General features: G+C 40.5%; 1 protein-coding gene across 3 annotated transcripts in view; it reads left to right on the forward strand.

Annotated features, from left to right (window-relative positions):
- Positions 1-23,684, forward strand: part of ARID1B (AT-rich interaction domain 1B) — a 323,165-nt gene that overhangs the window by 64,652 nt on the left and 234,829 nt on the right. For all 3 annotated transcript variants that reach the window (XM_035322604.1, XM_035322603.1, XM_035322602.1), the window contains exon 3: positions 15,170-15,310. In XM_035322604.1, coding sequence (XP_035178495.1) covers positions 15,170-15,310 — 141 coding nt within the window. The remainder of the gene's footprint in view (positions 1-15,169; positions 15,311-23,684) is intronic.

The raw sequence follows: 23,684 nt of genomic DNA on the forward strand, positions 1-23,684 counted from the left end.
AAAAAAAAAAAAAAAAAAAAAAAAAAAAAAAAAAAAAACAGATTTTTGTACTTCAGAGACAGCTAAGTAGTAAAAATATCTGCTTTTAAAATTAAAATGCAGCTTGCTTCTTATGGTTTGGGACATGTGAATTCTCTGCTCTGAAGGGTATATACAGCTGCTGAGAAATATTGGCTTGCTGTTTGAAATATTTTAAATAGGTATGCAATGGCAAAATCAGGAGCTTAATTTAAACTTAGAAGCTCGTTCCTGAGTGGTATTGTTGCCAGTAAGAGGAAGACTTGCCAAGCCAAATGGGAGACTTCAGCATCAAACTACCAACGTACAACAGTGATCATTGACCTAATAATATTCAAAACCTAACCAAAACAGATATTGTCCATTTGCATTAAAAAAAAAAAAAAAATCAACTTTATTTTCCTTATACAAATGCCCCTGGAATGCATTAATTGTTTGTTTCTGCTTCCTGCAAGGCATGAGAGGAAAGAGTTACGTATGTGTGTGTGTCCCTCCCCTTGGGTGCCATCCGTGGTGAGAGCTGCAGTGACTGCTTTGCTGCATAAAATGGGTTACGTTTTATGGTTGGGTGTCAGTGACTGAGCTGAGGAGGCCTGAAAAGCCAATGTCCTCCCTAAAAGCCAAGGAGAAAGGTTTCTCTTGTAGCTTCGCTTTGGGCTTGCAGTGTTCTTGTGACACCTGTATCACTCCTCTGAGGAGCTGTTAGCTTGTGTATGCTGTGCTTTTTAGCGAAGTGGAAGTGGTGGATTTGAATTCACAGGATGAGGAGAGCCCAGAAAAAATCAAAATCAAGGACCCTGCAGTTCAGTAGCTGCCAAAGCCAACCCGACTTGTTAGCTGCAGTGCCACTTGCCTTTTGTTGCCTGTGGGCTCATCTGACTACGTTGGAGTTGCTCCTGTGCACTAAGCCAGCAGGAGGCTGTTGGTTACCTTTCTGCTATTTCAGTGCGGTAGAAAGGCTTGGTAGAGGATCAGACAAATTCTGGGACCAGCCATGGGGGGCTGGCAGGCTGGGAGAAGAGGGAAGGCGGCAGGGCCTCTGGAGCTGCAGCGAGATTGGCATGGTGCTGTAGACCAGGTGTCTCCGTGCTTTAGCCTCTGAAGCCCTACACAAAAGGGGAGCAGTCCCCACTGCACGTATCCTGCAGTCTTCCCAGAAGAGAGTCCTGCTTTTTGTGGTGCCCGCTGTCAGGAGACACCCTCCTTCCCCAGACCCAGGGCACAGAGGTGGGCACTGGGCATTCCCGGGGCAGGAACCCACTCTGGGGGGTGGGTGAGGAGCTCAGGGGCATTTCACACCGACCTGTTTCCTGGGCTATAGCTTAGAATGGCTCCCTCCTGGGAACATGAGCTTTTTCCAACACCATTGGAAGACCTTAGCGCTCTGTTGGCCGTCTGAAGTACTGCAACAGCAACTGCTATTTTCACGGGTGCTTGCTGTCTCTTGGAGGACCTGCCTCTGAATAGGCTCTCCCCAGCTCCTTGGTGGTCGACAAGAAATGACTACGTGCCCCTCTTGAATGATTTGCACAGAGCATTGCATTTTTTCATTGTAGGTTACCATGTATGTTTTCTTGTTTTCATTGAGGAAAGTGTTTGCTGCATGGCATAACTCCATATTCGTCCTTGAATCAGCCTGAAGCACTTCTCTTTGTATGCTGCTCTTTAATGCAATGAATTGTCTAGATTGTTATGCTTACAATTCTTCCCATTTCTAATTTTCCCACCTCTTTCTTACTAAGATCTTGATAATGGGTTTGTCACAGGAAACAACTAAATAATGTTGTCGTCCTTATCTTCCTCTATCTCCATGTGAATTTGTTTAAAAGCAAAAAAAAAAAAAAGGCAACAAAAAAACTAGAATTGTTCTAATAAACTAAACAACGAAAGAAACTACATTTTTATGACTAAACTGGGAGAAAAAGCGTAGCACATCATGTGAGCGCTTGCAGTGCATTTCAGTGCAAATTCAGATGAGTGAACATAGATTTCCCTCCTTTACCACACGTGTAGAAATACATTTATGTAACAAAAAAAATACTGACAGTCTCCTCATGCAGCTTTTTTGGAAAAGGGAGATTCTTAGCAGTATTCTGTAATGAGAAGTGAGAATGCAGAGGACTGAATATTCAGAGACTGTGGGGTGGGGGAGGAGTTAGGATTATTTTGGGAGTGAAATGAGGAAGGTGTAGGGTCCTCACTTGCATAGCGCAGACATCCTTAATCACCTTCTGAACAAGCTTAAGTCTGGGTGCCTTTCTTATTTAGCATTATAAGAACAAAGGCTACCTGGGACACCTTTATTATACGAAAGTAAGATGAACTGCTCTGTTTCCTGCTTGACTGTTACTTCTGGTGAAATACACCGAGCCAGACAGCTCCCACCGTTCCTTACAATCTGGATGTCTTTGAGTAAAAAGCCGAAGTTGATTTGGTTTCTTTGTTTTTAACTGAAAGATTTCCCCTTAATGCAGCTGTTTTGACAGAAGACACTCTTACAGACTTTACAGTTTGGAAGTATTGAATGCTCCTGATAGATCCTTTTAAGTGTTTTAAAGTGCATAATTGGGGCACTTGAGCATAAAACTACAATTATACACTTGTGTGTTAATTTTGCATACAGATAGATATGACTTCAGTCTGGACATAAATGAGAAGGAAGCATTTTACTGAGTGTAAGAATTTGTTTTGTCAATTCTTTTTTTTTTTTAAAAAAAAGATATTCAGATAGTAGCCTGAAATGACCAGACTTGTTGGGGTTTTAAGCTTCTAAGAAAGGGAAGGAGCATGCATAGATACAGTGGAAATTCTTGAAAGAATAGTAGGAATAAAGATTGTCAGATGAAGCACAATATTTGAGTTGGGGTTAATTTAACAACAACAACAACAAAATTATTAGGGTGGTAGACTGGCTGAATGAACTTGATCTTTGATTCTACATAAGTTTTTAAGTGGGCTATTTTAAATTAATCAGGACAGGTCATTTTCAGTGAGTGATGTTATAACTATAAAGTGGCTTGCTTGTTTTTCTGTTCTGTTTTGAGGATAATGTTACATGAATTGCATTATCAGTATTCAGATACTTATATTTAGTAGATGTTTCTAAGACTTACTTGTGGTAACCAATATGAAGAATAATTTACAATAATCATCTTAGCCTGAGTATAATAAAAATGTAATTATTTAAGGAATTATTATGTGCTATATGGTTTCAACTATGAATTTATAAGATTGATGTCTTTGATGTTTCTGTCAGGGATCTTTTGATGTTTTCCAGTGCTAAGTAATAGGTCAAATTAAATAAGAGAAGTGGAATAATTCAAATATCTAAACTCTGTGAGTATAGGGAGGGGCTTGGAAAATTTCTTAAAAGTACTTGCAGCAATATTTGAAGTCATAACTGTATTATCGTTGTTATATGTAGTGTTTGGCCGATTATGTAAGTGATCTTATTTAAGAGGCTGACTTTTTTTCCTGTTCCAAATAGAGAAAGGGAGAGAAAAGCCAGTAGAGAGAAAACTTAGATATTCTCCTTTTTTTTTTTTTTTTTTTTTTTTTAAATTGCTGATGTTTTTCTAAAGATGAAGAGTTTGGGATAGGAGCTGCTTTTTTTTTTTTTTTTTTTTTTCTTTTTTTTTTGATTGGAATGTTAGTGTTGTACCATGGGAATGGGATCTGGATCTCAGGCAGTTAATTTATTATCATCCAGCACAGAGTTACGCTGGGCTGGTGGAGACGTAATCAAATTCTCTTTTCCAGTTGGTTCACCCGATCGTTCTGTTTGCCTCAGAATTCCTTGCTGTGGGGAATTTTTAGTGTCCAGATAAAAAGTGTGATTTTGATCTTGCTTTAGCAGAAGAAACTAGCAGAGTTTGGACTGTACAAATGACTAAATTTGTCACAGAAATTGCTGAAACTAGATGATAGCTGTGAGAGGTTATGCCTGTTCCTTTTGTGTTGACCTTTTGTGCTGTGGACACTATTTGGGGTTTGAAATCCATAATGAGAACACAAAGAGCTGTAAATCTGCTCTCCTAGTGCATGTACATAGCAAGTTTTTTGTGATTAGAAGTGTGATATCCCTTAGAAAAATGAAGCACTAGAACTGGCAATGATTTGCTTGCATAACACCAACCTACTGCTGTGCTGGTTCAGAGCCTGGCCCAGGAGGCAGAGCTAACCCAAACGTGGAGATCTGGTCAGAGATCAACAGAAACTGGATGTGTCCCCTGCCTGGTAACTTTGCACAAAGACTCTAAACTGAGGTATGTTTAGAGCAGCTTGACATTATTAAATCACAGAATCTTGGAAAAGTTGAGATTGGAGGGGATCTCTGGTCAAACTGCCCTGCAGGGTCACTCAGAGCAGGTTGCTCAGGACAGTGTTCTGGTGGCTTTTGAGTATCTCAGAGGACGGAGGCTCGCTACCTTTCTGGGCAGCCTGCTCCAGTGCAGTAAAAAGGTGTTTCCTAATGGCAGAACCTCCTGTATTTATTTGTGCCCACTGCCTCTTGTCCTGGCACTGGGCACCACTGAAAAGAGCCTGGCTCTGGCTTCTTTGCCCCTTACCTTCGGGTATTTATATACCTGGAGATTCCCCTGTTCTCTAGGCTGAACAGTCCCAGCTCTCAGCCTTTCCTCATAGGACAGGTGCTCCAGTCCCTTAAATATTTTTGCAGCCCTTTGCCGGGCTCTCTCTGGTAACTCTCTCTTGTACTGAGGAGCCCAAAAGTGGTTTGGCCTCAGCAGTGATGAGCAGATGGATGACCTTCCTTGACCCGCGGGCAGCACTCCTAATGCAGCCTGGGAGTGCATTCACTGTTTTTGCCCAGGGGCACATAAATGGCTCATATTCAACTTGTTGTCCACCAGGAGCCCCAGATCCTTTTCTGCAAAGCTGCTTTCCACCTGACTGGCCTCCAGTGTTTACCGATGCCCGAGGCTATTCCTCCCCAGGTGTGGGGTTTTACACTTCCTTCTTGTTGAACTTTGTCAGCCAGGTTTCTTGGGCCCCTCTTCACTTCCACAAACAGGACTCTTCCAAGCAGATTCTTCAGGAGACCAAAGTCAGCTCTCCTGAAGTCCAGGGCTGTGATCTTATTTTTTTTGCCCTCCTTTTTCTTCTCAGGATCTTGAAATCCACTGTCTCATGACTATTGTAAGGCTGCCTTCAACCTTCACATCACCGAGCCCCTCCTTAATTGTGAGGATGAGGTCTAGCTGAGCACCCCTCCTTGTTGTCTGGACATTGTCATCGATGCTGTACAGGAACCTCCTGGATTGTTTATGCCCTGCTGTACTGTCCCTCCAGCAGATGCTGGGGTTTTTGAAGCCCCCCCCCCCCCCCCCAATGAGGACTGGGGCTTCTGAACATGGGACTGCTTCTAGCTGTGTGTCTTCCAGGTGTCCTATAGCAGATGTCCGCCCATTGCTGCCCATACTGGTCTGATCTTCAGTCTTTACCCCTCATGATGTGTCCCCAGGTAGAGCTCCATGCATGCTAGCTGTTCTTGCATATAAAGGACCACTCCTTTTCCTCATCTTCCTAGCCCGTCTTTCCTTAAAAGCTGTACCCCTCCATTGCAGCACTCCAGCTGCGGGAGCCATGCTCCCATGTCTCCATGATCCCAACAAGATCATAGCTCTGCAGCTGCACCCAGATCTCTAACTTACCACTTTTACTTCACATGCTGCATGCGTCCATGTGCAGGCATTTGAGAGAGGCACCCCGGCATGCTAATTTCCCACAAGGGGTCTGTTGTTTTTTCCTTTGTGTTCACCGTATTTCTCAAGGGTCTTGGAGCCCCAAGGGGATGGAAGAGTGGCAACGGCAGTTCTGTAACATCAAAAGTGAGGTGCTAGAACGCATAAGCAAACACATCCGTCACCACAGGTGTACTCAAGTCAGGGGTGCAGTGGGGATGTGGAAAGAGGAGTAAGTAATAAAGTAGAAGATAAACAGCCAGAAGAGAGAGAGTGCATGCGTTGTGAAGGTCTCTGGAACTCCACAGTCTAGTGAAACTCAGGGAGCTTGGGTAGGAAGAGAAGAAGGGCATGGGCTGCTGGAGATTACGCAGCACCATTCCCCGTAGAAAATATTTTATGTTCTTCTCTTGCTGTTTTTAAGAGGTATAGTGAAGGGCTCTGTAAACGATCCCAGGTGATTTAGCTCTGAAAGCCATTGAACTTAGATATAGTAAGGACAGTATTCATCAAGATTGATATCTTTGGGAAAGCGTATGAATGAATTAGAAAGAATTCACCTTTTGCCGTCAAAGAGACTGGAAGAAAGGAATAAAACTCAAAGATGTGCAAGATACTGGATAAGCAATGATAAACGGGGTGTGTGTGCATTTTTCCTTTTCTCGCTACTGCAATTAAATAATATTTGCATTTCTTCCAGCTACCAAGATCGTATGCCAGAAGAAATGTAGAGTGAAAGGGATTTTTGAGTCTCCAGTACTTAAGTGTTGCGAATCTTTCTGTGTATACATACATAAAAATGGAGCATTACTCATGCAGTTAGATTACCTGCTATTCAGATTCAACCCATACCTCTCATTTGTGGTCCTTGCTTTAGAAGGTTTGAATGGCACTGCAAAGCTTGTCTGAAGAAAAATGTTTGCATGTGTATTTTTAAATCAATTTCTTTAACCATCATATGAGAAATAGTGGTCAGAGCTGTTGGCACTCTGTTTCCTGGAGAATAAACGGTATATACAAGATTTGGGGTCCTAAGATTGTTTTATAATCTATTTGTAGATGCACAATAAGTTCCCTTTAATAAATTATTTTTAAATGATTAAAAGTCAGGTTAAATACAAGCTTTTGCTTTTTTCTTCAGTTGATGGCTGTTGTTTCATTGGTGGGTTTCATGCTATTAATGCTGTGAGGGATGAGACGTCTTGTATGCTTTTTAATGAAGCACCAACCATTGGGGACACCATAGGAATCAGGAAGAGCTGGCATTGTTTGTGGCAGTTGTGATGTGCTTTTTTTAAATTGGTTTGAAAAATGAAAATCAAGTACTTAAGCAGATAACATGATCCCTTTTAATTGTTTTGATTGTTAAAAAAAAATAAAAAAGAAAAAGGAAAAAGAGGAAGGCAGAGGATAAGAATAGATATGTGACTCACTTAAGTGTGTGTGTATATATAGGCACTGTGATTTCTCTCTATTTTTAATACAATATTTCAAAATAGCTCTTCCAAAAAAAAATAAATGCAAAGTTTCAATATTCTTCATGGTATTGGTCTGAGGGGATGGATATGGCAGTATGGAATTCTGTTGCTAGAAATTATCTTATTTTCATCCCTTCCTTTACAAAAAGGACTGAATGTTGCATTAGTACAAACTGTAATGCAATGTACAAATCAGCAATATCAGGCTCTTGTGTGGGAAAAATTTCTTCCTATTGTTTTAGACTCAGCTGTTTACCTCTCCCTTGAAACTAATTTTAGTTCATCTAAAACATGCAAATTTTTTTTTTGTTTGTTTGTTTGCTGCTTTTAGGGGAAGGTGGGAGTAGGAGGTGGTTGTGATATTGGCATAGATTTAGCATTTACAGCAGAGGTAGTTTTCATCAATTTCTGACAAGGGAATCAAAGTGTTCTTTTTTGGAAGGAGAGATATTGCTTTTCCTTATAAATGATTGACTATTTTGTGGTGGTAGTCTTTATTTATTTGGCTCTTATCATGAAGAATAGCAAACTTATTCAAAATCTCAGTACATCAAAAATATGTCAATACATAAAACATAAGTACTATTCCATACTACAGTCTATGCAAAAAACTATGTTAATAAGATGTGAAGGCTGCATAGCTAAGAAGTCAGAAAACATAAATGATAAGATTCTAGCAGGCACATTAACTGAGCCACATTTCACATCCTCTATATTTTATGAAATGCCTTTGACAACATAAATCAGAAATAGAAGGTGCTATATATGTGCAACATGGCTCAGTTAATGTTACTTTTGGAACCTTAACATCTATATTTTCTGACTGGAGAGTTTTTTAATCATGTAATCTTAGTAGTTTTTTACATTCTATTTTTTTATAGTTTCTCTTTTTTTTGAAAGAGAGGAAAATTGCCTGTACTAATAATGGGTTAGCTCACGTTGCTTTGATTTAAGCTACAGTAAAAGGCAGTATATAGAGAGCACCTCGTGACAGGTACATATTTGATGCCGTATACATTGCTCTGACAGGTAGTGTAATCATGCCGCTGTGCACCCTTTGAGGAAATGGGGTCTGTAGACATGTGTTTGAAGTCCTGTCCTTTCGGTCCTGCACATTACAGTAGTACAGGCGATGACTGCATTGCAGACTGCAGCGTATTGTGAAGATACTTGAGCTACCTTTTTAAATGAACTGGCTTGTGTACAAGAAGCATCCTGTCTACAAGAGCGTGGAACTACGCGTGACCTAGTTCACCCTTCTACAGAGGAAGGCAAATTAGCCTAGCATGGCTTTTGGTGTAGGCTTCTTCCAGTATCTGAGCTAGTTTGCAGATGGGTGTACTGCACTGCAGTCTTCAACATAGACGTGCATTTAATGACTCTGCAAAATCTGCTCCCTCGCACGTTCTGGAATCAGGATTGTTGTGCTGCGGCATAGAAACATGCCTCCTACCTCGTTGCTTTGTGGCCCTGGGTCAGGGTAGGCCAACATTAAGCCCAATGTTAGTATTTTAAAGGCTCTTAATAAGATTTTGAAGTTCACACTTCATTGTAAAGGCAAGCAGTCTAGGAAAGACAGTAACATAAGTGAACGTTGTGACCAGTGTATTGTCAAAAGGTCAAAGATGTAAGTGATAAGTAGTAATAGAATTTATAGAATGTACGAATAAGATGCCTTGGCATCAGGATTTCTGATTTACTTCTGATTAATAGTCTTGGCACTAACACAGAGCTTTTACTTGATTTCCTTTTAGATTTTTTTGCCATTTTGAGAAGGATTTGTAGCCTTCGTTAGGACTGTATGTGCACAAGCACGCTGGGGTTCGACATAGTTAGCATACCATGGTCCCCTTTCTCAAATCACGATAACAATCTCTATTGCCACTGCATGTATGCTGAAGGATTTTCCTGTGCTGCAAGCATGCTACGCTTTCCTCTTACTGTACTGCAGCTAAAGGTACTGCTGAAGACCTGTGCTTTTGTGAACTTGAAAGTTCCAGATATGAGCTGAATTTTTATAAGTGAAAGAGTGATAACTTTCCCATAAAATTTTCTAATCAAGTGTATGGAGAAATGCATGATTTGAATGTGCGGGGAAAAGACTTCTGTTTTGGTGGAGTTATGGCTTTGGAAGTGTAAGATTGAAGGAGTAAATATTTCACATAAAACTGGTGATTTTTGAAGGTTTGATGGGAACTGTGTGACAACTTTCTTTACAGTTAATACTGAAGTCACCCCTGCAAAATTAAAATAATTAGGATTAAATTTGGATAGAGCATTTGCTGACTGCAAGAATGTACTGTTTTAACTTCTCGAGTGAACTACCAGGTGTTTTTTTCCCCGCGGGGAATTCCAATCGCTATACATTTTGTATTTTAATTTCTATGTAATTACAGTGTTATAGTTGCTAGGAAAGTGGAATGTTACTGATGATTACTTTTCTGAAAACAGTACTTATTTCACAATGTTTGGATCTATTTCCCTGTTTCTCAGCAAAGTAGGTCATTGCATCAAGTAGTGTCACCCTTCCCTCTGACTGTCAGCCCTGCCATTGGAGTTATCTTTCTGGAAATGTGGCTTAATGCGAATCAGGCCAAACACACCCCCTTTTTTGGATTTTTGTGTTATGACAGTATGGTTCAAACTTCTGAACTGTGCTGCTGCCTGCTAGTGAACTTATGCAGGATCTGTCCACGTTTTGGGGCACTGAATAGACTGCATGCAGAAGCAATGGCCAGCCAGTGTTGCCAGGACCCTTTCCTTGCTGTGAGCATCTCATGGTGACTGAGATGTTCAGGTGGCTCCCAAAGTGGCTTGGCAGAGCTTTTTGTGTTAGAGGACATGTAAAGTTTCTTCCATTATTGACTGGATCTAGCCATTAGGATGATTAAGGAGTGTAGTAGCTGTGTACCGCTGTTATTATTAGTGTACCTGTGCTATCACACTAATTCTGTTGCATTTTAATTTTTAAAAATTATTATAATGACTGTAATGCTGTCTAATCATCCTTCTCCTTTGACATCAGTTATGGATTATGCATGCAAAAAATTGCTTAAAACTTCCATTACTATCAAGGTATTACCTGGACAAAGAATGTCTGCCGCAAGACCCCTTGTTCAAGCAAGAATTAAAGATAATGGGCTAAGTTATGGGTTTAATTGGATTTCTCCCACCTCTTCATTCTGGCTGCCAATTTTGTTCCTCTTTTATTCTCCTCCTTTCTTTCTTTGCAGTCAGAGTGGCTTAATCACTGATGGTCAGTCATACTTCTCCTCAAATAATGCTGTTGGTACTGTGCAAGTCAGATAGGAGCCAAAGCAATTATTACGGCTGCTGTGCTTGCGTAGAAATAGATTCAAACTGGGATCTGTTCTTGCTGTACTGTCCCAAGAACGTATGTGCTACCACAGGCATGCTGAAGTTTCCCAAACGCTGGTTACCTGTGTTGTGTAGGCCACAAGGAGCGTGGGTGGAAGGGAGAAAGGGAGGGAACAATTACCTTAAGAAGAAAGATGATGCTTGGGTCATTCACTCCAGGCATTGTAAGTAATTGGCTTCAGATTTGTTTTGTTCTGGGGAGATTTTAATTAAGCTTTTTTATATGCTGTTTAATAAACATTTGTCCATAAGCGGTATCTTGTGATCCACATCAGTAAAGCAGGAGGATTAATTTGCATGTTGTTGTTTGTTATTTATTTAAATAGCCACAGAAATTATCCTGAGCCTTCTACTAAGGCAGCTGTGATGGGTCGCTGCACTGTATGTATAACATCTAAAAGTACATGTAATGTCAGGATTACTGGGGGGGTTGTCTTGTTTGTGCTTTTTTCTTGTTTTTCTCTCTAAACAGCTTGGGTTGAGAGAACATGGAGGAAAATTCTGACGTAAATAACTGAAACATAAGGTCAGAAGAGCCCAGTACCCTCTTTCACACCACTGTCTGGAAGCAGGGGTAATGTTTAAAGACTTGGAGCAATCTCCCAGCTTCTGGCAATAAAGGCGTTATTGCCTCTTCAGGTTACTTAATTTGTTACCGAGGTACCTTGCAGGCCAAAGCTCCCTTGCTTTCTCCAGGGAGACAAACGCGTATTGCAAAGAGACGATTAGAACACAGGGATGGCCGCACTGGGTCAGATGAAGGTTTCATGTAGCCCCGTATCCCATCTCCAGCAGAAGCTCTAATTGGATGCCTGGAGAAGAGTCAGAGCAAAGCAAGCATATGATACTTCCCCCAGTGCTCTTCAACCCTCCAGCTGTTTTCAGCTCAGAGACTTTCTGAGCCAGATGTGGCTCTGTATATTTGGTAACCCTCAGAGGATATATCTTCTCTGAAATTGTCCAGTCTTTGCTTGAGCCCACATGAACTTTCAGTTTTCAAAACACTGTTTGGCAAGGAGTTTCAAATGCCTGCTACCTCTGACTAGAGACTCTGCCTGTGTCTTGTTGTGAAATTTACTTCTACCAGCTTCTAACAACCTTCTGGCTGTTGCATTGAATATGATGATTGTTAGCTTTCTATCATATTCTCATTTCCCGTTGTCTTTTCCAGACTTGAAGGGTTCTAGCTTATTGTACTCCTTGCAAGGACACTGTTCTATGTCTTGGATTTTTGTAGCATTTCTCGGAACCTTTGTGTTTGACCCTTCCTAATAAATCGAAGAAGTCAAGGTGGGATTTTTCCCTTCCAAAAGCTATGTTGATGTTTTGTAATTCTCATCTCATTCTTGCTTGTGCTCATTTATCCAGTACAGCCATCAACCCTTTAGTCTTAAATTCCTCAAATCTCTCTTTAAAAAAAAAAAAAAATCAGTTCTCGCATACCAAGGCAGCTCTGAGTTAGAGGTTACATACCATCATTCATAATTCAGCTATTTCATTCTTGAATTCGTTTAGACCTCTGGGATATATCGTCTTGAGCATTTTGTACTGTTCATTTGTCAGTTTGTTCCATGAATAGTTCCATCATATTCAGGCACATTCTTTGAGTCCCTCACAAAGAAGGACTCCAGCATGGGAACCTCCCAAGATTTTTCCACAGTGCACACTAGTGAAGAAAAAAAATTAATTAAGTTTCTCTGTGATGTCCTAATTTTCTCTGAATCTCCTTTAATACCTTGATCATCACTTGGCACTTCAGACTTTCTGGCAGACCTCCTGCTCCTGATGTGTTTGAAGCAATGATTCATTACTCATTTGATTCGCCTTCCGAGCTGTTTCTCCAATTCCTTCTGGCCTGCCTTATTACATGTCAAGTGCCAGAGTGTACATTCTTTTTTGTTTTCTACATTTGGACTTGGTGTGTTGGCTTATTGAAGGATGCCTTTTTGCTTCTGGAAACCTGCTATGAGCCGCGCTGTTGTCCCTTTGCAAGTCTTTCTTAATGGGTGGCGAGTATTGGTTCTGTGCTTTCCATGTGGTGGTAGTTAACCAGCTTTGATGGTGCCACTCAGGTTTTATTTCTCCTAGCTGGCTGTTAGAGCTTCCTGTGTTGTGTTCCACTTGCTCAGTCTACATGCAAGCAGTTGCAGTCTCCCACTGCCACTTTATGCCCTGCCTTTGCTGATCTCTCACGGTGTGCTGCTGTCAGTGTCACCACAGTCCGGCCGTACCTGCCAGACCCAGCACTCACTCTTGGGTTTTGGAACAAAGTCCACATTTTTGGAACTCTACTGCTTTGTGAGGGGGACTTCTGTTTTAATTTATTTCTAAACTCTGTAGTATATACTATTACTCTGTCATCAGCTGTCTTCCCTATGTATTTGTATCCTGGCATGATGCAAAATAGTGTCCTGCTAGTTGCCTCCATTAATTGGATTTCTCATGGGGCTACAGTTAGTGCTTCTGTTTGAGGCTTGATGCTGCAGTGATCCAGTTTCTCTTCTACTCTCACTCTTTGTGTAGAAGGTGATGCATTGTTGGGTTTACTGGTTACCACCCTGTTCAGTCTGCAATCTGTCTGTCTGTGTGCCTGTCTTCATTCTTTGATTCTTCTGACTAGCTTTACTCGATAACTCAGAATCTCCATGTCTTCATTTGCAATAGCAGTGTCATGCTTTTGAACCTTCTAAACCCCTCTCTTCAGCTTCAAAGCCCACTTTCTTGATTCTTTGGTACCAGCAGCCTGGATCCTACATTGAGGTGAGAGCTCAGTCCTCCTATACAAGTATCTTTGTTCAATAAGTGCTCCAGTTCCTTCTTGCTTTCTTGACTTCTTGTTTTGTCATCATCATGTCAACCAGGCACTGAGATTCTCTCACCCTCTTTCTAGTAGTCCATATTGAGCTGTCAGCATCTCTTTGGTTTTCTTCTCAATACTAGTGGGACCCAGATGGACCGCAGCATAGGTTTCTCCTCAACATTTCCTAGGAACCAGTCCAGGCTCTGTGACCTTTGCAGCTGACAAGCAAATCACCTTATGGTCCTCTGTCAGGCCCCACACTCCAGCTGGCTGTTTGTCTGGTGAAACCCTTTTCAGTTTGCATTCTGACTGGCTCACTTATACATCAGCAGAGGAAGAGGGTATTTGTCAAAAAGAGTTAGTGTGGTCACACAAAAATGCCAGTGATGGAGGAAATTGAGAAACTAATGTGCAAGCAAGGAGAGCAAGTGCAGACGTGGGGCTGAAGTGTTGACATGAGGAGTTCGCAAGAACTAGGACTACCAGCTCCTGGCAGAAGTAATAGTAACAAATCAAGGTGCGATGGTTTCAAAACAAAACAAAAACAGAAAAACCCCAAACACCTAAACACATGTTAAAATTTGACTTATATTGTGATTATTGCCTAGTAAATATTACTGTATTGTTGAGTGAATATCATAAGCTAACTGTAGGTAAAACAGGTATGTGTTTGTATGTTGAGTAAACAGATTTATCGGAGTATCAGCGACTTGGTGGGAACAATTTTGAGATCAAAGCATTTCAGATGCACTCAGGTATCCAAGCTGTTTGCTTAGGGCAGAGATGTGCAGGACCAATGGGAGATCCATTCTCAATGGGGGGAAATCGTACATTTCATATATCGTTGACCTGAAACGCTATAAATACTAGTGTCAGGGGCAGAAAACATGTATCTAAAATAATGGTAGTACAGATGCAAAATCAGGAGCTTACTGAAAGTCTATTTTTTAAAAATATCTAATGAAAATGGCAATGTCTGTTTATACAAGGCTTAACACCTAAACTGTAACAGAAAAACTTGCCTGTTAAATTGTAATGGGCTTGATTGTGGTTATAAATTAAATTCTCAGTGTGCAGGGAAGTTTTCTTAGTGTATGATACACGTGCTGATTTGTCTGTTAATAGGAGTTCCTAACAGTTTATTTTGTGTTGTGCTCTTTTGTGTGCTTTTTGTTTTGCCTAAAAAGATTTATCTTATTGGGATAGGAGAAAGAGATTGATCTTGACAGTGACAAAAACCTGCTGAACCTTAATTTTTTGTGTGTGTAAAGGTTAAACACATGTATACGCAAAATCTAGAAATCTGAGGGTTTTGTGCAAAAAAAAAAAATCACCAAAAGCTAGTGTTTTATTGCTCTGGAATGGCATTTCTCTTCCAATGTCTATTTTAGAGTTGTGCTATCCAGTTCTGCTTTTGGGTCGATGTACCAAAATGATTCCACTGTAGATTTGGCTCAGCGGTGTGCCTATGGAGTACAAACATTAAAATAACTGCCTCCGTATTTTAAGACAGGACATTATGGGATCGTGTTGTTCAGAAGGATACAGTTTTCCTTAGAAATCCTTCCTGAAAAGGGAACCTGTGTAGAGAGCACTCCGGCTTGCTCCTCTTGCTCAGGCAAGAGGATCTAAGGGCTTGCATTAACTCTCGGGTACAAGAAGCAGACGGGTGGGTCGGGGCTGCAGCTGAGGATATCGCGCCTAGCCTGGTTAAAGTACAGATGTAACTGAGCTCGGCTTCATGTCTCCTGTGTCTCGACTCACATATTTGCTCTGCTTGTCTCTTCTAACAGATACCGCCTCAGTATGGTCAGCAAGGCGTGAGCGGCTACTGCCAGCAGGGCCAGCAACCGTACTACAACCAGCAGCCGCAGCACCTGCCGCCCCAGGCGCAGTATCTGTCGCAGGCCCAGCAGAGGTACCAGGCCCAGCAGGTAAGCGCTGTCCCGGAGTGCAAAATGGTTTCTGCAAGGCAAACAAAACCCGCCTGACCTCTTCTGAGATAACACCAGTATAAACAAAATCAAACTCATGAGGAGGCAGACAACATCCTTCTGAGAAGTCTTTGGGCACATACATACAAATACACGCACGCACGCTTTCAGGATTTATTCTGTATCAGCTGTGTGGGTTTTTGTTTTTTAATAAGGCCAGTATTTATACCCCAGCAACTATTCATTCTGCATTTAAAAACAACCAAGTTGCTTGATCAGATGTCAGTGGAGGCTGAAGGTTTTCCTTGTTTTTCATGTTTTCCCCTCACAAGGCAGATGCTGAGAGCTCTGATATGGTCACTGTTTTGTTCTTTGTGTTATTTCATTTTTGAGGATAGATGAGTTCAAGACATTTTGCAGCTGCTTTGCCAAGGGAGCTTCTTAGGAGCTATTTTTATAATTGATATCACAGCTATTAATTTGAATGTTTTTGGTTTGTCCATCCAGGTAGTAAAACTGCATAATTCAGTATCCAGTGCCATTCTTGAATTACGCTTTATGTGTTAACTGTTAAAATTCATTTTAAATGATTCTATTTTTAACTAAGATCAGAACTGGTAGTACATGGGTCTCCTTCCTGGAGCCTGAGAAACACTCAAATTGTAGATACTGAACAAAATGGATGTCCATAGCTGATACAACTGCAACGTGTAGACTAAGGTCTGTCTGCAGCCTCAGCTCTGTTAATCATGGAGAGCTGATCTGGAAATGGAAGGCTGAAGCTAAAGCATGCTCACCATCCTGGGAAATCTAACAAAAGTAAGTTGCTCAAGACTGGGTATTAGTGAAAGCATCAGCACTTGCTGCGGATCACTAGGGAATTCTGTCAGGCATGGCTGATTAACATTTTGTGATAATGCTTGTGCAAAGAAGAAATCTCATCTTGAAATAAAAATAGTGTACAAAATAAACTTAACAAAAGATGCCATGAGGTAGGAATGATACAGGAAGTTCCCCTCCTTTGATTTTAAAATAAAGCTATGATAATTTCACTGTGTAATTACATGTTAATTTTTCTTCATCTACATTTTAAAATTCCATTGAGAATTAACTTTTTTTCATTAAAATGCTGGATCGTTTATGAAATAGAATTCTTAATTGTGTCTGTGATATCCTTTAAATGTCATACCTTTCCATCTTTTGGATTAGGCGTAACTCACTTTAAATATTGCAGTCGTCTTTAAATTTAATTTTATTCTTTTTTACTTTGGCATTGAATACTTAAATGCCTTATGACTTGAAAATACTGTTCATGAGCATCTTGGTAAAGTCTTAGCTGATAAAGTCCTAGTAATACAGCCTGTGAGTGAGAAGAAACAGTGTTTGCACATCACAGTTTGTGAAAATGAAATGTGTTTTGCTGTCTTGGACAGCTCATCATATTTTAAATCTTGTCAGTTGAATGGATCGAGTATTTTAGTTTAAAAGTATACAAAACTTGCTGACTATATAGAGCTTATAAAATAGCAAGATACCAATTTATCTGTTGATATGCATTCCAATTACATAATTTTTTTGCTGTTATAGCCAGTAAAGTGAAGGCTTGTGCAGTGAAGAGAAAGGTATCATAGAAAGAGGGTAAAGGCAAAATGAGAGTAAAGCTTCCCATATATTTTGGCCTTCAGAGAACTGAGATAAAGAGGAAGAAAGGGAGATTCACAGGTAGATAGCAGCCTTGCTATAGACAAACTACTACATTGAGGATCCTGAGAAAGCTCAGGGAAGATCTTAGTGCTGTTTACAACTTCCTAATGGGAGGATGTAGGAGAGAGCACAGCCAAATTCATCTCAGAGGTGCACAGTGGAAGGACAAGAGGCAATGGACACAGGCTGAGGCAGGGGAGATTTTAACTCTGTAAAAGAAAAAAACAATACTATTAAAATATTGAGCCAAAGAGACTGGAATCTCCATCCTTGGAGATTCCCCAAGCACCTTGTTCTTCCTAGACTTGCTTAGAACCAGAAGCTTGACTACCTGACCTCTCTCTGAAGGTCTCTCCAAAACCTAAGTGACTCTGATTTCATATTGGCTTAACATATTTTAAATATAACGTAAAAATAAGCTATGAAGTCATATAATACCTGTTTAACCAGTTAGAGTATTTTTTCTCCCCCACTCTATTAAGATACTATTTCCTGTTTATCTGATTCTGTCAATTAGAAAATATGGGACAATCTCAATTATACAGAGACGGGTTCTGCCATCCTTAGTTTTGCTCTTCTTTTCATCCTGAAAATGAACTTCATCTATGTCTTCTGCATTCCATTAACCATTTTCTTGTCTTTTTTATATTGGTTTTGTTGGGTTTTGTACTCAAAATTGGTATTAGCATGTCCTCCTATTGAATTGTCACAACTTTGAGGAATGTGGAAGTCAATAGTTTCAGCATATTAGCCTCAAGAAGAGAAGCGGGCCTCTGAAGATGTTTTTGCTGCATGCTGGCTAGCCTGAATCATGTGAAAGCTGTAGAGTTAGAAGTATGTTTCCTGGAGAGCATGGATGGATTGTGAACCAAGAGATGATCACTCTAATAGTATTGAATTATCTCACGGGAACCCCAGCCATGGATCAGTACATTATTATTCTAAGTGGTCTACAAGTACATAACAAGTAGGTTCTCTGCCTCCCAAATGTTTACAGCCTAAGTAGTAAATGTGGCAACAGGTGAAGTCAGATCAGTAAGGAAGGTATAAGAAAGACAGTAATGCTCAGAGTAGCAAACAGCGGTCCGAGACTTCAGAGATGGGAACAACCTATCACTGGTGTGTAGGCTAGTACCATGGAAGGCGTTCATTTGGTTCATTCTCATATTAGGATATTCCTTTTATCGTACTGCTACAACAGAGCAGAGCAGAGCATTTCAAGAATATGAATGTTTGCTAGGTTCATGATCCTATACCTTGAATGATGGCCAAATGCTCATTAGCATTAACAAGAGTTGTTCTTTTCTTTCCCAGTGTTGGAAAATGCTGACTATAGTTGCCTGTCCTCTAGACAAGGGAAATCAGTTTGAATTAAAAGTATTAATTTTGAATAGAAAATGCAATTACTGTGAATGATTATTGAGATTTGGGTGGCACAAGCTCTCCCAATTAGTAATAGGTAAACAAGATTTTTTTCAGTCCACGTTGTGGTCAGGGGGAAACAAAAGATTAATCTGCCACTGCAGGTACTGAGGTAAGAGTAAAAAATCAGGAAGAGAAAATCTTTCTTATTGTCCTTTGCTGTCAAAAAAAGCAAGTTTGACATATTCCTCACGGCTTCTTCTATACATTGACACAGATTGACTGAGATGATTTTAAAAGTTTCAGAATTGTATTTTCTAAAGTCTTAGCTGATATTAAATGATCCCAAAATATAAATAAGTTTATGTCCTATGCAATTTGATCAGTTTTTCTGATGTGGTCTGTGCGGGCATCCATGGATCCTATTCTGTGCCCGATGGACTGGAAGCTGAACTCGCTTGTAACAGGGGAGCAGCTGTGAGGTGAAGTTTCATGTTGTTTTTAGGGTAAATAATCCATCTACATGATTGCATTGTTTGTGATGGGAGTGTAATTGAACGGTTTTACTTCCAAATAAAAGAGAGAGGCCAGATTGGAGAAAGGGGTCTGCTCAGTAAATACCTCCTTTTCCCTACTTTTTCCAATGTATTTGTTTTGGAGTTTATCAAACTGAAAGTAGGGTCTATTTTGGATAGATGATGGGCTTTTTTGTGCCATCAGTTTCCTTTTATATAAAGTCCTGTAGTGTGATTTATCACATATTTTATTATGTGAACAAAAATTGATATGGGATTTCATACAGATTATGTTTCATTTTTGCTCTGTTAGACTGCGAGTGAGTTTCTGCAGTCCGGTGTAACACCTAGTGTTGTGCCTTGGAATTGGTGCTCATCTTCATTTCTCACGTATCATGGACGTGTGAAACCATTGCTCCTTTTCCTTGACTCACTTAAATTCAATATGCAATCTTGTCAATAAAAGTAAATAGATAAAATAATTTCTGGGTCTGTTCCAGTGACTTGTGATTTCCCATTCTTCAAATAAGCATAGAGGAGAAGAAGGAAAGTGGTATTTATTTGAATGTTTAAACCGTAAGCTGTTTAGATCTTTGTTAAATTGATTGCTTGGTGGGTAGGAAGGGAGTTTCATAAGGGGTGATTTGATAGTAATACTGGCATAGTTTACTACAGAGCCATATTGTAAGCCAGCATCAGTCATCCCCTCTTTGAATCAGGAGCCTGCTGTGCTTAAAAAAATTAAAATAAAAATGAAAACCATTAAAGGAAGAGCTTTGTTTTAAGCAAATTTATTGCAGTAGCGGCAGATTCATTGATCATTAGATATTGCCAGTAGATGTAGATATCTCCTTGTTTTAATTTTTTTTCTTTTACCTTTAGTGCTCCTTAAAAGAAAAAAGACAAAGATGTGTGTTATACTACTAGAGTGTTGCCCTTGGCAGGGTTTTTCATCTTGAAATGGCATATAAATGAATAAATGCTTCAGTTGTTTTTGCAGTTTTAAATCTTTTGCCATAACTAGAAGTGATATTTTGCTCAAGAATGTCATGTAATTGCAAACTTAAACTGTCATCATTAAACATTATTTTGTTAAGATAGTGTGATGTATATTTTGGGTTATTATGCTTCCAAATGGCTTTTAAACAGCCATGTTTATATATTTTCTTGTTTTATGTAGCATGTGTTCGTACATATCAAGAGAGGATCGTGCCTTTGAGATTTAATGTGTAATTTTACGAGTTGGGACCATATCACTCTTTTGACAGATAAAGTAGATCTGAAAAATAATTATGGTCTCACTCTTGTTTAAACAAAAATGGTGATTTTATTCTACACCTGTTACTGTTACCCTGAAGTCATCTTTAGCTCGAAGTATTCCTGGAAGCTTTCTGCTCACAAACTTGCAGGATAGAGTGGGATTATGCTGATCCCTGCTCTCTCAGGCAGGCATGAGATTAAAAGCGCAGGAGAGCGTAGCAGATCCTTGAGGTGCAGCAGGTGTACGCCTTTTTCTGGGGCATTGCTCTTCCTGGTTAAGTGTGTACGAAGAGGCTGTGTGGATGTATTTTTAAACTGTTCCTTTGTGGTTACCATGACTTCTTTTTATTAAAAAAAAAAAAAAAAAGCCTTAAAGAAGCAGGCCATTCAGGCTCAGTCTTTAGTCTGGTTTTCTTTAAAAGAATGTTTTATAAACGAGCACAGAGACAAGGTGCCCTCACTATCAGATTTTATTAAAATGATTTCAAAGCTGGCCAAAGCCCTGGGGATGAGCAGTGGTGTTGGGGAGCACCATCTTCCTCATCTGTGGTCACTTGGTGCCCGCTGAGCTGGGGCTGGGGAATGCATTTTGTGCTGCACCTGAGAGGTGCTCAGGCTGCTGGGCTCAGCAGGCGTTTCCAGAGCCCTGAGGGCCATCAGCAGCACAGGACAGTGGGACAGGGGCCTTCTTCTCCTGCTGAGGTCTGTAGGGCACCAAGTCCCTGTGCCCCAGCAAGCTGGCCGCAGGGGAGGAGGATCGGCAATGGGATGCTGACCCCAAGGTCATAGTGGGCAAAAAGGGTCTGTGCATCGCGCTGGTCTCCCGTTATTTTTAACAAGGCGTTTGTTACACAGCAATAACTGGGAGGAATTGATTTGGTTCTGTGCAGGGAGGTCACTGAAAGCCAGAAATCTCAGGTTTGTTTCTGAAGTGGCGGCGACTGATTGAGCCAGTCTCAGTCGGCAGCCTGAGTGTTGTGGGCATGTTCCCATGCGGACATCTGTTTCTAGCGCTGAGTCAGTGCAAGGTAGGACAGATACAACATTACCCCACTTGAAACAGTCTTTGAAAATGTGAACAAAATGTGAAACTAATTAATTGCTTTTCATGTCCAAGCTGTATGACTGTCATGAAAACAGAACAAACTGTATTGTGGCAGAATGCATCAAATTGCTGAAGTGATTTGGTACCAGGAGGATGAAGTTTTGTTTTGCGATTTCATGTGAGCTGCTAAAGTTCCTTTAACAGTGTAATAAGCAGCATGTTAATTAACACTGTCAAGCTGTTTTGGGGTGTAACACAGCATAAAAATGCTGTTGTTGTAAGTTAGGAATAGTTGTGTTGCATGCAAATATCAAGTTCATTAGTAAGTAACAGATAATCCTCAGCGAGTCCAAATTAAAGCTTTATACCTCAACTCAATTATTCTTTTTAATAAAATCCCCACTCTCTTATTAGAAGCTGGCACAGAATTAGCTGTTGACAGTGCTGTAGTTCAGTCTTAACGCCCGCAGAATTTAATTTAAACTTCTTTCTGAATATATGGGGCCTTGCAAGTAACATGTAGGTGCCCAAGGCTCAAAGTTATAATAAGGATTGTTTGTCCTTCTCTCCTTTTAACTCGTGTTTGCAGTCATCCACCACTGACGAGTGGTTGCACTTAATATTTGTTGTGTTATGAACCACAGGAAATCTGGGAAGGAACACGCCTGCATGTTAATCTGACATTTGCTGCCAGCCATATAGGAGAGCATTCTTTGTGAAAGTTGGCTATTACAGTTATATGAGAACTCATAAGCAAGTTTAATGTTCAGAAGAGATTGGTGCTTGTCACCATCAACAGTGACTGACATCACTGCTTGTGCACCGTAAATCCTTCATGGCTTCCATTGTCTCCACAACAGAGATGGTGTTTTGAAATGCTGGGCTTATTTTCATTTCAGAGGTAAGGAAGAGTAAGGAAGAAGTGATTTCTTTGAGCCATTCAACCCCAAATGTATAGCATTAAGAGCTCATGCTTCTGATGCGTACTTGCTGGTTGGCTTTTACAAATCAGAGCTGCCTGTATGTAGTAAGCAGGGAAATCTCTGACAGGAAAGTGGCTGGGTGAAAATTCGCACATACAGCTGTGTTCTTCTGCCAGCTTTTCCAGCCTCTTTTCTGTGGGACCTGAATTGAGAGTCAAGGAAAAACAACAGCATAGCCTCTTTTTATAAAGGCATCCGTTTTGGTACATTGAGCACTTTGTTGTCAGCCTACTTCAGAGATATCAGATATCAAAAGCCAGGGTGCAGTCTTGACTTTTTCCATCTGTAATAAAGCTTGGAGAGATTTGTGGGGACGAAGGAGCGGGAGAGCAGGCTTTCAGCAATTGGCTCCCAAACTCACACACCATGACTTAAATCTTGGCTTCTAGACATGCCACCAATGGCCAGCACCTCTGAAAGAAAGCTGCCACTTTACCTTGCTAAACACTGCAGTGATTTAAAAAAGACAAAAACTGGGGAAATATTTAGGAACCATACTTGTCTTGTGCATAAAATTATATTATAGGAGGTTTTTTAACCTTTAAGTGTGTAATGTTTTCAGGAGGGGCAAAAGAGGTTTGAACCTCTGTAGGTTCAATAAATGCTTAACTAATTCAAGTCTTTGCCAAATAGTCAGGTTTCTGCTTTTAGGAAGTCTGATTTCATAAGCACGATGCTGCCATAATACCGAAAAAGTGCTAAGCATATGACTGTGTATCTCTGTGGCTGAGGTTTCTTGATCAGCTCAGGAGTTGAGTGAAACCACGACTCCTGTTGTGCTGCATCTTCTCCCAGTAATGGGAATAGCTGCTTATGGTCTGTTTGGGGAATGCTCTGTTTGTTTAGCGTTGTTTGTATCATTCCAGGAAATGTCAAGCTCTTCTCTTTTATCCTCAGAGGTTTATATCTATTTATAATAGATGCTAGCTTGTCAGACCTGGAGAGTCATCTTCCAAAGTCAAGGGGCTGGAAGGATTAGGTGCAGGCAGAAGAAGCAAGAGCTGTTTCCTGTGAACTCACACCCGAGCACAAAGACAAAATGGGGACATACCATGAAGCAGCACTAGCACCAGCGTGGGCTTATTTTTGCTGAAGGCATATTGACCAAACCCCAAAACATGCATCAGAGTTTGGGAAGACTTTTTTGGCCCTGTTGTTTTAATGTGATCGTTCACAGACATGGTGATAGATAAGGCAAGATAAAAAATCAACTCTGGTCTATTGGGTTTGAAACCTTTAATGTTAGCAGGTGTGATAGCCCTTTGTTATGCATCTACCTCTGTAGTAAACTTGGGTTTGTTAAATGGTATTCCTGGGAAATGAGAAGTATTTTGTCTTGGTGAGTGGTGCTACTGCTTGTGTATAAAGTGTCCCGAAGTTGTTTATACCTCTGTTTGATAATCTTCCAAAAGCACGGCCAGTGAATCATGTGTGATGAAAGTATGTGTTTGTTCGCTTCTATGTTGTCTAACGATTCTGTGTCACCACAGTTTAAAGTTCCCCAG

The sequence above is a fragment of the Oxyura jamaicensis genome, chromosome 3, assembly GCF_011077185.1.
Source record: "Oxyura jamaicensis isolate SHBP4307 breed ruddy duck chromosome 3, BPBGC_Ojam_1.0, whole genome shotgun sequence".
Lineage (NCBI taxonomy): Eukaryota > Metazoa > Chordata > Aves > Anseriformes > Anatidae > Oxyura > Oxyura jamaicensis.